This window comes from Scomber japonicus, chromosome 22 (assembly GCF_027409825.1).
Source record: "Scomber japonicus isolate fScoJap1 chromosome 22, fScoJap1.pri, whole genome shotgun sequence".
Lineage (NCBI taxonomy): Eukaryota > Metazoa > Chordata > Actinopteri > Scombriformes > Scombridae > Scomber > Scomber japonicus.
In genome coordinates, this window is record NC_070599.1 from 14,948,740 (window position 1) to 14,962,549 (window position 13,810).

Sequence of the window (13,810 nt, forward strand, 5' to 3'; positions counted from 1 at the left end):
CAGTTCCAGCACTACTCGGCTCGACTCGGCTTGACTCGACTTGACTCATTTAGTATCGGCTCGGCTTGCTTGGGACCTCAGCAGAGCAGGTACTAAAAAAGTACCAGGAACCGGGTACTATCCCTAGTGGAAACGCAAAAAAAAACGAGTTGAGTCGTGCTGGAACTGTGTAGTGGAAAAGCGCCATAAGCCTCACAAAAGTCAGGTGTGGTTCGGTGTAAACGTGGTGGAAATATCCTATAATACAAGCGTGACAATTTAAATGACACAGCATTTTCTGCTGCATGGTTACAGTGGTGTTTTTGTGCCCCCAGTTATAGCACATTACCCCAAAGTCCAACTTAAGAATAAACTGGAGTAATACAACAAACATTCAACTTGTGTTTGGAAAGACTGAGAATATCTTTTTTTTGTTTTGACCTTTTTTTAGATGTAAAATACTCATCATATAGGACCCTTCATCGCTCAATGAAAGTCCTCCAATCATTCACTACTATAAAACCTCCTTTGGCCAAAGCAAATATAACCAAAATGTCATTAATTTCGAGTGAAACACAGGAATGTAGTTGCACTTTGCTACGTCCTGTAGAGCCGTGCTATTTTTAACAGTGTGTAAATTTTTAACTCTATCTGCATGCTTTTAATTCATGTGCACTGACTTGTGATGGACAATACTGTTTTTTCTAAACCTTTAAACCGGAAAGAACCACAAAGTAATGAATCATACAGTAGTTTGCCTGTTTATAGCATCACAAGTCTGCTTAAAATAACTATAGCTTTGCATGCAACAAATTGTAGTTTTGTTACTCAATATGTCAAGAATTAGAACAAGAATCAGGATTAGGACCAAAGTCAACAAGTAACTTCCTTAAAACTGAATGACTGAACTACAAAGACTGGACAGTCCTTGGGCACGGAGATGATTTGCATTAAGTCTTGTACACATTTTAATACGTGCTTTGAGCTGTCCATGATCATTCTAAGCATGAATTGAGAATTAGCTACAAACTCTCCCACTGAATACATCCTACGAAACAATTCAGAGGTCATAAGTCCCTCATCAGAAACAAACCTCCTCATATACTTCCAGGAACAATCTATGGCACAAATCTCCCCCTGACTGGAAGGCTCTTCTGGATTTGTTAAACAAACAAACCTCTGATAGTAATCTTTCCATTCACACTGATTTTGATTTGCAATGCAAATGATCATGATCACTGGACACCACAGGGGGAACGCAGCAATTCTCAGACAACAACAAAGGAAAAGCCCTCACATCATGCTGTCTCATCCACAGCTAGATTTGTTTCAGCCTTCACCGATGGAAGCCTTATCTCTGCTGGCCTTCTGTCCGCTTAAAGGGATAGGGACCTCTGCATGTAGCTCTGGGGGCCCCTCGAGGCACTAACTGCTGTGTAAACCACGATGTAGGTTTGGAGGCACTTAACAGTCAATACTGGCAAACCACTGCTGTGCAAGTTACAGGACTCTGAAGCAGGAGGGAAAGTAAGACATGAAGAAAAATCAAAGGAAGCGTGAAAGTAGAAAAGAGGGAAATGAGCCAGTTACCTGGAATTCAATCCCATAGTTCTCCCTGCAGAAGTCTCGTAGTTTGGGGTAGACGTGCTCTTTCAGTGCGTTCCTCTCCGCCTCTGTGTCTGGAAACAAAAGGAAAACTGCATATTAAAGTATTCTGTTCTAAAAAAGAAAAAAAAAAAGCTCCAAATCCTCATGTGAATATGAGCAATGTGTGGAGAATCTGTTATGAGTCTTTATTGGTTAGATGGCTTGTTCAATAAAAGGGAGAGATTTACAGCTCAACATTTTGGGAAATATGCTTATCTCTTTTTTCTGAGGTTTAGATGAGAGGATACTGCCGTTGTATTAAATATGGAGCTAGTGTCAGTGGGTGATTAGCCTAGCTTAGCATAAAGATGAAGCAGGGGGAAACCGATTGCAAAGTTCAAAAATAGGCCTATCAACACCACTGAAGCCCTCGATACCAGCAAACAAGAATGTTAAAACAACAACGACAGCCATAAGAGTCGCACCTATCTTCCCTCTCGACTGTACATCCTAGAAAGATTTGTGTAGTTCCGAAAATGTTGAACCACTTCTTTAGAAAAACACCAGGCTTTGCAGAGAGATATACAGTAGGTATAGGGGCAATATTTCATCAAGTTTAATCTTACCTAATAATGACTTATGATACCTGCCTTGTTTGCGCAATTTAGCAAAAGTAGTGAACATTAGCTCAAGTGTTCCCGGGAGCTAGCATTAGCTTTCCAGAGCATGAAAGGCGACACCCTGCACTCCTTATTTGGAAGTCCCTGGCTTCAAATGGAAGAGATGGCGGCAAAGATAATTAGCAACTCTGAGCTTCAATGCAAACCAACGATGTCTATACAACGATATAGTCTATGGTCTGAAATCTATTTTCTGTTGATCAACTAATCATTTGACCTCCTATATTATTCACAGACATCCCAACCTGCAAAAAGTCATTTCAGGGAGGTCCTTTCTAGGGTGGGGGAAAGGACACAGCGTTATAAGGACACTTTGCTCTTTCGCATGCTGCACTGATAGTCACACAAACACACATGTGCTGTCACTCTCTACAGCATACGCTTGCTTGATCCAGATTCCCGAAGATTGTTGTCTCATTTGTGGGTATCAAGGACCTGACTAATATGCGGGAGACTCCCAGAACTTCCGGGAGAGTTGGGATGTCTGTATTCATGCCAATATTAAAGCCAGCACCAGATCAATGTACAGTACCAGTCAAGAGTTTAGACACACTTTCTCATTAAATGGAATTAGAAGGTGTGTCCAAACTTTTGACTGGTACTGTACATGCCTATAATATTTTAATATGCCCTTGGTTTTCATACTCATTTGCATAGAAGAGCCAGTCCTGACACACACTGTTGAAGAATGTGGGATAATGCAGCATTACAAAGGCAGTGATCATATTGGACAGTCAGAGTGTCACAGAGTGAGTGCCCACGGCTTGTTGTTGTGTCCCACTTTCTTTCCTCCTCTCCTCTCTTTTTTCACTGTCTTCCAAATGGTTACTGTAATTTATTTGGACAGACCCAGTCTCTTTCTCCCTCGCTTTTTCTGAAGGGTGTGGATGGATTGTTAAAAACAGAACATGCCCAACAGAGAGAGGCCTGTGTGACAAAAGTAGCCGTGTTGCACATGCACACATATGTGCGCACAGAGCACACACATGGTGGACGGCGCATGAATAGCCCCTCAGCCGTTAACCGTGTCATACGCGGCGTGAGTAGAGGAGCCCGCAAATTCAGTCTGACGTATCTTTCCCTCATCTATATTTAGTAAAGCTTTGGGCCTTGACCGTACATGTATCCGCCCACAGCTACCCGAGCAAAATGTCATATCAAAACCAAATGGCTATAATAGTATGCAAATGAAATAAATGGCAGTTGCTGCATCAGTGGAGCTCTCATCTCATTCCATCACTGATGCATTACTGTACAATAAATGCAGAATATCCTCTGGTGACACAGGTGGCGTTTTATCTGCAAAAATAGCAGTTTTTTTCTTGAATTAAGATTAAACCTGTTTATCTGTTTTTGGGAAGTGCTGAAAGGTAGAAAGGAAGCGCAATCCAAAATGAATCTCACTGTACTGTGTCTCGATGTGACCTGACAGACTAAACTGTGTTGTTGTTTGCATTGTGCTGATAACGGCAAGACGCCTCTCTCGCTCTCTTTCTTTTTTTTCCTACTCTTTTTTTTTTTTTTTTTTTTGTGGGACGATGATGAGTTATGGCAGCCTGACGTATGTGTGTTTCTGTTGTGTACACACCCACATGCAAAGGAACAAAGACTAGATGTTACACTCGCCCTGTTTGTCTCTGTGTGTGTCCCTCCCTCCAATTTTCCAATCTGTTTATTTCAATAGTGCCGACCAATCTATCTTTCTTTGTAGATATGTACTGTCAGCTCTCTTTTTTTCCCTCCATTCTCCTTTAGGTAACTCATGGGTAGTCAATTATACAGAGAAATACAGCTAAATGTTCCTGGTTCTTCTTCCAATTAACTGCTTAATAGGTGAAAATAGTGAAAATGCACATCAGAAGTTGCCAGAGTCTGAGACAATGTCTTCATATTACTTTTCTTTTGTCCAATTTACCATGAAATGAAACAGAAAAGCAGCAAATCCTCACATTTGAAAAACTGCAACTAAGGATTGTTTGGTATTTTCACTTGATGAATGACTACTAGCTCTACTACAGTACAATATCTGTGCCTAACAAGCTAAAAAGCTAAACCATTACCACACTATGAAGTTAGTTATACTGACACTGCTTCAGCTGGTCCTTCATTCCTGTGGACAGCGGTCATTCTGCTGCTGCCCTCTCAAACTGACTCTCATCAACAAGGCTCTGACAAAGCAATCACTCCGCTCTCATCAAGCTACACCAACTGACACTCCAGAGCCACTTGGTATGCACAACTGCTCAGGGATCTCTGATTAAAAGAGAGCGAGAGTCCACAAGACAAGTGTCTTAGCAAATAGAACAACGCTGTGACACAGTGGTCATCCACATTGAAATGGATGCAATAGCGTGTAAGTGTGTGCCTGAGGTGCTGAAACAGTTGGTTCATCAGGTTTTGAGATATCCACATTGAAGATTCTGCCTCACAACTAATACAATGGAGGTGAATGGAAGTTCTTTGGTGGTGGCTGACAGCATTAATGCAGTTTTACAAACGGTGCCTCTGTTACGCTAATCTCTACAAACAGATATCTGCACATGAATGCAGAATCTTTAGGCAACAGGACAACATTTTGGTAGCGGAAGTGTTCTGTTTTCCATTTGTAGTCCATGTAGTATTGACCAATTACGTTTGAGCGGGCTTCAGTTGCATGCAGGTAAATGATCCGTGTGGAGAGCAAAAGAGGCAGAAAGCATTAGCCAAAATGCAATCTCAGAACCCATCAGCTATCATTTAATAGCGATTTAGCTTTTCAAAAATGTATTGCTAAATGTAAAAGAATGAGTCACGTTGATCAGATTTTGCAGCCCTGCTAAAACGTTTTTTGATTACTCCAGAATAAAAGACAAGGAAGATCAGAAAGGGAAAAAAGATAATTTAACAATAATTTCAAGACAGTGTCTACAATTTGGGAGACCCAACTATTACGTCACAGAGCTCTTGTCATTTTAAATCTAACACAAATATACGAAAGAATATCAAATATCATGTATGGATGCTACACATAACTAAAATCCATAAAGACAGATATCTTAGTAGTTAAGAAGCCAGGATGTTATTTGTTAAAATAAGTGATGAAACCAGGCGAGGAGTTCCGGTCCTCTGAAATGAGGCCAACGCGGATATAACTTAGAGCTGCATTCTATCAAAAGGCCACCAGGGTGCGACCATTTTGTGTTCAAAAGGACTTCCGTCTCTATACAAGTCAATGGAGAATTCACCAACTTCTCACTTGATTTCTAACCTTAGTAAACGTTTTCAAAATGTGTTTGTGGTCTCAATCGCAAGTTTAAATCCTTCTTCAATGCAGTATGATGTTCATTTGTGAAATTTTGGCCTCCCTGATTTTATATTTGATGATAAAGCAGGGCTGTTGGCTCTGCCCATACTTCCGTCCATGACTCCGCCTCATGCCCATATAAGTAGAATCCGTGTTCTTTTTTTCCCGGCATGCACCTGAAATTTTCAAGATGGCACTGCCCAGATCCGAAACTATTGGCTTCCAAGCAGCAGTTCACAAACCAATGGGTGACGTCACGGATGTTACGTCCATTTCTTTTATACAATCTATGGATGAAATGAATCGTGGATGAATCGGTCAATTGCCATTTATCAAGCAAAAGGCATCTGGCTCCTCAGCTTCAGCACGTTAACCTGTGTAACACTAGTCAATGCATTTTCACATAAAGGATGAACATCTGGAAAAATAATTTTAAAACTAAGCCTGCAGTGCATCAGAATAGACCACAAAAGACCAAACGTTGAATCTAAAACCTTTCTCACTGAAGATATACAGGACTTGTACACAAAAACAACATCCATGAAATTAAGTGCGCCACACAAACCCTCTAATGTGCAGATCTGGGCCTGCGATGATGCAAACGCACAGCCAGTGAGCAAAATCAATACCGGATGACCTGGAAGATGCTGAAGGCAAATTGCTACTGTGTAAATCAGCCATCCATAAAAGCCAGATGTTCCAACATTTCCTAAGCACATGGAAACCTACAAGTTATCTGAATACCATTGAATCTGAAAAGAAAGAAATCGACATCAGATGCCTCTGGATGTTGTGCCACCGCCCATACTAGATGTTAAAACACTGTATAGTAAATAATGGTAGTACTGGACTGGACAGATACTATAAGGAAATTCCCTTTCTCTCCACCTAATTTGTGTTTGATTAAATAACCATAACGGTGGTTGCACACCCAAGCAGTGTTAGTCCACTAACATAAAAATGCATATGAGTTCATTGTGTAACATCTGTGCTGACAGCTGTTGCCTCAAAAACCACTAGTGGCATATTCACATTTACAAGCACAATGTGCATTTTTATTCATGTGTCAAGTAAGCTGCTCTGCTCTGTATAATAGGTAACCATGAATGCTGGGTGCATGTTATCTTGTACTTTACAGGGGTTTAATATTCCAATCTCCTGCCTTGGTCAGACCAGCATCATCAATTTGGTTAGACAGTTACTTGAGTTATTTTAGGGCTTCTTTTACATGAGGTGGTTGGTACCTGGTGTTTTGCTTGATTTTTTTTAACACAAGCAGGTTTGGAGGGTATTGAATCTTATTTGATATAGTTGTGTAATCAGATGCAAAACAGGCTCATTCTCTTCAGTTTTAGGAGATTTAATACATCTAATTTAGTTTCTCAGTCATGCTGTTTATAGCATCTATTTTATACAGCCCTACTAGCGACCTCATAGCCATATCATTCCCTATTATTTAGTCTCTCTCTCTCTATTTTAATCATGGAAACTGTCACTTTTAAGTTGATACATCTTTGTATTGCAATATTTGATTTCTGTCAGTGTCCCTGATATAGAAGATCAAGAAAATGAATTATTGTTAAGTTCCAGGAGAATTTAAGTGTGGAAGATGTGTTAAATATGAATGTAATTTTTTGAAGTAGCTGCTTGGTTTTGGAAAATGAATTTGATAAAGTATCATTAAAAATGGATTCAAGTTTGGAAAAATAAACTTCTCCTCCCAGTTAGTCAATAAACTACTGCATTACTGGAAGCAAAATGGATACACAGATGTATAAATATAATACAAGTGTTAGAATGAAAACTGAGACTTGGTGTTTGGCAAGATTTGAATCTTTTTCAGCATCACATTATATCAAGTTTAAATATAGCCTGAAAAATTGAGAAACTCTTGAAATTAATATATCCTCCAAGAATATACTGAATGAAATATTTAGTGTTCATTTTTAATCTCAAAATCTCAGCTGTCAGTACTAAGTCTCCAAACTCTATCTCAGCAGGGCTCTTGGTGTGCTCATAAAATAAAATTCCCATTAGTTAAACCATTTGCAAACCACACTTGTTTTATAGAGGTTAATTAAAGTATGTTGGTCACAAGTGGGTAATCAGTATGTAATTTCACTCAGGTGTATCTAGCGGGCTTGCTATCAATCGCCATCGTTCCCTGAAGAAATATTTTTGCAGCGTGTTCCATCAAACGCTTTGAACACCCAGGGAGTTGGACGAGTGTGCAAGGGCAACTGCTGAATTTGTTAGAACGACGTCCTGCGGGTGCTGAAATGCTCCACAGCACTCTGGAAAACTCAGAAAGAGAAAAGAGAGAGGGAGAAAGAGAGAGAGGAAGAGAGAGAGAGAGAGGTCACGAAAAGCTGCTGCCAAACTAGGCGGAGTAAGCTTCCTCACTCCCCCTTCAGGAGAAGAGCGGAGGCAAGGAGGCAGAGGACGACACAAGAGGGGAGAAATAAGCTCACTAGCACGCGTCATAAACTTCACATGCTGCAGAATCAGGCCAGGCTCGTCCGAAAAATCCAGCAATCGCCGGCCCCTGAGAACCAATTTATTAAACAATAGCCACCCTTCAGTCTCTCCACCTGTCATCTCTCTCTCTCTCTGTCCTCCCTGTCATCCTTCCCACTCTCTCCTTTTGTTCTCTTTCACCAGACTCGATTCAAAAAGTGGATGATTAGGGCGAGATTTTTAAGGGAAGAGTTCATCGAATCATGGAAATCAGAGCTAAAAACCAATAACACAATGTAGGGGAAAAAAGGATGAACAGAACAAATAAATATAGGGGTGAAGTGTAATGTGATTAGTGGTCTCCGTGGTGACATACTGTACTATAGCCTTGATGGTGGTATGTTGGAAGGGTAGATGATTTTATGCTTTGCCTCCCTAAAGGCCTCGTGCCTTTATCAACTCTAAACAGCTTAAGTGATAGCTTGCATACAAATAGGTGCCTGTAGCACACAAGTGATGCCAGAGCCCCCGAGGTGTCTACAACAAGGTAATGGAGTTGTCTTGATATGCTTATATGGATGAACACACACGTACACACGCGCACTTGTATAGTGACAGATGAGACAGGCTGCATAATGCACACAAATACATGAAAATAAATCATGTTAGGATTTTTCTCTGGTTTCTCTGGTTGCTTGCTGCCGTCAGGTTACTGGCAAGAAGAGATAGCTGAGTTTTTAATTGATCGGCTGTGGACACACACACACACACACACACACACACACACACATATACACGCTCATCCAACTGAGCCAAACTTGAGTGATTCATTAACTGAGAGAAGATGTAATCCACTCAAATCAGTTGTTTGGCTTACATGTTAAAATACTTTAGTACTCTCTATATCACTGAATTGTGGAGTGAACTTTTTCTCTCGCAGCATCCGGCATACTGTGTTGACATCTCAGTCCCACTCCCTTCTATTAGACCCTTTCCGAGAAAAAGAAATGCACTTCTTGAAATATTGTAAAAATTGTGTGTCATGCCTCTTATATTGACGACACAAACAAACACGGTGGAGCAGTGGGAGTGTGGCGCAGAGTTGTCTGTGGCTTTTGATTAAGGGCATTAGGGTCAGTATATTCAGCAGAGCCAGCGCTATAACCAGAGAGCATATAAAACTCCACCGTGCTGTAGATCAAAGCAGAGACTTCCCCCAGCCGCACAGACACAATAATAAAAAAAAAAAAGTGCAGTTATACTGTTATGGTGGTGTGATTATCACTGGAGATAGCATTATTCACCCTTCAAGTGTACACTATTACGAATGGATTATAGTTATTCGCAGCATATATTTATTAAATTGTAATGCGGGGAAGTTTGTCAACCTGCAGCAACTCCTTTAAAACATTTTTTCTGCATCATACATTGTTTACACTTTTTTTTAGATTTGACAGAAATTGGTGAATATGTGCTCAGTGACACCATAGCAGTGCATGTTGGGAAATTATTAAAAGGTTACTCATTCAATTTCAATGCCCTGAGTTGCAGATACAAGCCAGACTTTGGGTCACAAGCAAGACTATAGCTTCTAGTATACAGTGTAATGATGCTTATGGTGTCTTATAACTACAATTATACAAAGAATAATGAGTACGGTGCTGCTGAAGCCAAGAGAAGTGAGAATGGATGTTGTGCACATGTTATGTAATGAGTTTGGCAGTCTGATCTGACCACATTATAAGTAACAGTAAGCTGAATGCCTTTTTATAGAAGTGCAATACCAATAACTGTTTTGTGAGACAGTTTGAAGGTGTAAAAAAAAAATATCTGAGAACAATCTGTTAGAAAGATGTACATTATAGCTTCAACTGGAGTGAAAGAGAGAGCTCCAAAATTCAGATCAAAAGGAAATGCCAAGAATAAAAGTGAACTCTGTGATTTTAGCTGTGCACAGTTTGAAGTGTGACAGAGAAGAGTGTGTGCACCTCTACAGTATGGCTTCATTATACAGATGTGTGGCACTGGATCCCAGCACCTCACTTCTCCGGAAACAGCAGTTCATAATAAGCTCTTTTCACAGCTCAGGCAGAGATGTGTGTGTCTTTCCATTAGTGCCGAAGGTGCGATAAGAACTACTTGGAATAGCCCCCCTCATCATTTTTTCCATCACGTGGAGATCGGAGCGTTAAATTCGTGCTGTGACTGTATGGTTTAAATGACTGAGGCAGCCACAGGTGGTTTAACAAGGCCAGACTTTGACTTTTTCACCATCTCATTGGGTCATAATAGTGCAATAATCTGAGGTTAATTAAATTTTAGTATTAAATTTTAGTTTTTTGGGTCCATACAGTTTGCTCAGTGAGGGCAAACAAATGACAAACCTCCCTTTTTTAAAATCCTGGCATTCTCTCTCTCTCTCTCTCTCTCTCTCTCTCTCTCTCTCTCTCTCTCTCTCTCTCTCTCTCTCTCTCTCTCTCTCTCTCTCTCTCTCTCTCTCTCTCTCTCTCTCTCTCTCTTTCTCTCTCTTTCTCTCTCATAGCCTACTCTACTTCCCTTGGCTTGTTTACTCCAGTTTTACTGAGCCTATTTTTACCCACTTACCCAGAGGGCATATTCAAATACAGAGCTGCAACTGGGTGTCTCCCTCCCGACCCAACTGTCTTGCACTCTGCTCACACCATGCACTCTGTGTCGAAAGCAATCTGTTGTTTGGTTGTGTTATTGGGATATATCTTGCTCCGACTTGTATTTTTTGTCATGTGGTGTAATGTAACCTAATTGAAGTTCCACCAGGTTAAGGAGATCTTTAAATGTCACACAGCTATAAATGCCTTAGCGAATAGACTGCATCATAATCTGAGAGTGCTGCTCTCCCAAATTAGACCTAATCAATACTAGACACAGAGTCTACATTGCAAAAGAAAGATGAATTTACTTGTAGCCATTTTTTTAAGAATTCAATAAGATTCTTATGCACCATAATACAATAACTTCCACTACAAATCTAACAAAAATAACACTGAAAGCCTGAAATGAGTCACAAAAATAAAAAGCCAGTGTCTTGTATCATTTGAGAGGCTGTGTATGTGTGTGTAGTAGAGGGGGGAAGGGGAGGTCAAGCTTACCGTCGGGGTTGGCACAGATGTAGACCCGGACGCTGCGGCCGGTGGGGACATGATGCGGAGGCAGAGCGAGGATGTTGCCACTGATGGCCGCCCTGCGCAGCGCCGACTCCCGCGGGCAGGGCTGCCTGCTCCCCACTCCCGACGGCCACATGGGGGGCGACTTCCAGCGTGGCTGAACACAAGCACACACACAGAGAGAAAGATGGAGAGAGAGAGAGAAGGGGCATTTTAGCGTGGCCAGGGGGACACACGCAGGCACATGGACAGACGTGCATGTTTGCGCGCAGATTCCCCTGATCCATTCACACACATGGGGCGTTAATTGTGGCAAAGGCATCCTGATGTACTTATAACTTTTACAGACATTGGCTGGATTCAAAGGGAAATAAAATGCTCAATACATCACTTTGAAAATTAGTTTTCAGTTTTAACTTTTTTTTGTGGTTCTATAAAATGATGTAGTTTTATTTTATTCAAGGTTTAAGCGTTACAATAGACAACCTTGCCATACTCATAACGCCCATGCATACATACACAAACACACACACGCACACACACCAGTTAAGTTAGGATGGATCTGTCAAATCTTGTCCAAACACAGGAATGAGACTGGACGTGTTTGTTATTGCATTCGTGTGGTAGGGATGTAATAAGAGGATATTACGCACAGCCTACTACCGTCATGGTGCATGCGTAATTTGTATACATGTCCTTGGACGCATTCATGAATTTTCATGCCACTGTGGGACAAACAGACAAACAGAACGAGACGATACAAAACTCGGAAAAGGCGAGCAAAGGCAAGCATCAGTCGTATTCCCACCCAAGAGAAGATGCTTGTAAAGGCGAATAACCGCTAAGAATGGTTATTCCGCCGGGGAGCAGATGTCAGAGTCGCTGGTTTTCCGGAGTTGGTCTATCCTGAAATCTTTGTTTCAAAGATGGAAAACCTCGAAAAAAGACAACAAAAAAGCGAAGGGAAAGTTTGGTAGTCCACTACTAAACTCTACACAAAATCCTCTGAAAACAGACAACTACAATCACTGAGGCACCGCATCCACACAGAGAGAGAGGACTTGACTATTAGTGATGCTGGAGACGGGCACAACAACAGCACACTTTTTCTTGTTGCTCACATTCATTCGCTTCATTTCGTGGCTTCCGAAAATATCCAAGCGTGATGGACGGTAAAGGGAAGGTAAAAACGCCCATCAGAGTCGCTGCTGTGGCCGAGAGACAACGCCGGGAGACGGTAAGACGGGAGACGGTAAGACGGACGCAGTTTGTCGGAGCGCTCCCCTTGGCATCCTGCTGTCTCTGCGAGCCGACCGAGCTCTGACAGAGCTATGGAGAGAGTGTGAAGCCGACCATAATAAATCCAAGACTACCGGAAAGCCTCTTCAAAACAAACCGGCCGTTTTACGCACGCAAAAAAAGCTTGGACGTAGAAACAAGGAAACACTGTCAAAATAAGTCCCTGTCGTAAACATACAGGAATACTCACGCCTGTATCCTTGATCCTATCTTTTACTGGTTACTCACCACTGTATGTGCTCCAGAAGTTACTCCTTTACTTTGAAGGAGATCCGGTTGTGCTCCAACTCTCACTGTCTGACTTGATGGAGGAGACTGGAGCTGTGGATGCTCTCTCTCTCTCTCTGTCTCTCTCTGTCTCTCTCTCTCTTCTCTCCAGTAGACAGACTGGTGCTCACCCAGTCCCTATAAAAATCGTAGTGGACAGCCTAGTCAGCAGCAGCTTGTGTCATTAACTACTTGTTTTTTTTTTAACCTAAGAGTAACAAAGTCTTTCACCTTTCACCAAGTAAACACAATCAAGTTGGATTATTCAATAAAGTTATTCCTATCCTGATGCAATAATTCAACTTTAATGCTAAAAGAATCAATGGAGGTCATTTCTGCTTCCAAAGTAGAGAAATTCCTTTTACATAATATATACGTAACGTGTAATGCGTTACCTGCGAGGATGAGGGAGCAGCAGGAGGAGGAAGAGGACGAAGAGGAGGAGGAGGGGTTTGAATTAATTGCTTTATCGATAAATGTACCTCTGCTCTGCAGCCTCTGGTTATTCGCGCTGGAAGTTTAAGTGCATTGGATTTGTACTAAACGGAATTGATTACTGTGCTGTTCTTGTGAGGGGGAAACGCTGAACCATATATCCCCCCTCCACCCCCCCTACTCCCTCACCACCACATCTCAGTGTCAGTGTTTCCAGGGCAGCAGAAGCAAGCATTCCTCTGAATCTGATGAAGAGTGTCTGCTGCCGGCTGAACCTTAAGTTCAGCGTCTGCACTAGTGCTTTTAAGTTATGACCGTATAAGAATATCAGGCGGCAGATACATAAGGTCTTAGGCTATATACTAGGATGTTTTTTAGAGACTTGGAGATGGAAATAAGAATCTGAGAGTGATGTAAAATGCTTATCAGCTTCACTCATGTCTCCTCTTTTCACATACTGAAGAGCTCAGATAATGAATACAAAGAAAAGAGAGAGAAAACTTGTATTGAATACATCAGAAGCACTTGAAAGTAATAGAAAGACAGTGATAGAAAATTGTGAAGAGACACTGACCCTTTTGGCAAAATAGTTCTCATTGTTCCAAATCAATAAAAACTATCATGGGCCAAATGTGCACAGACAACTGCAAGAAGCTACAAAATCTTGCAGGGTATTTTCT

At 41.4% G+C, this 13,810-nt stretch overlaps 1 protein-coding gene across 1 annotated transcript in view; it reads right to left on the bottom strand.

Annotated features, from left to right (window-relative positions):
• Positions 1-12,265, bottom strand: part of LOC128383277 (NACHT and WD repeat domain-containing protein 2) — a 43,888-nt gene extending 31,623 nt beyond the window's left edge. Inside the window, exons 1-3 of the mRNA XM_053342880.1 lie at positions 12,251-12,265; positions 11,115-11,286; positions 1,570-1,658 (exon numbers count right to left, since the gene is read on the bottom strand). Of these exons, the coding sequence (XP_053198855.1) occupies positions 1,570-1,658; positions 11,115-11,286; positions 12,251-12,265 (276 nt within the window). The remainder of the gene's footprint in view (positions 1-1,569; positions 1,659-11,114; positions 11,287-12,250) is intronic.
• Positions 12,266-13,810: the final 1,545 nt, after the last annotated feature.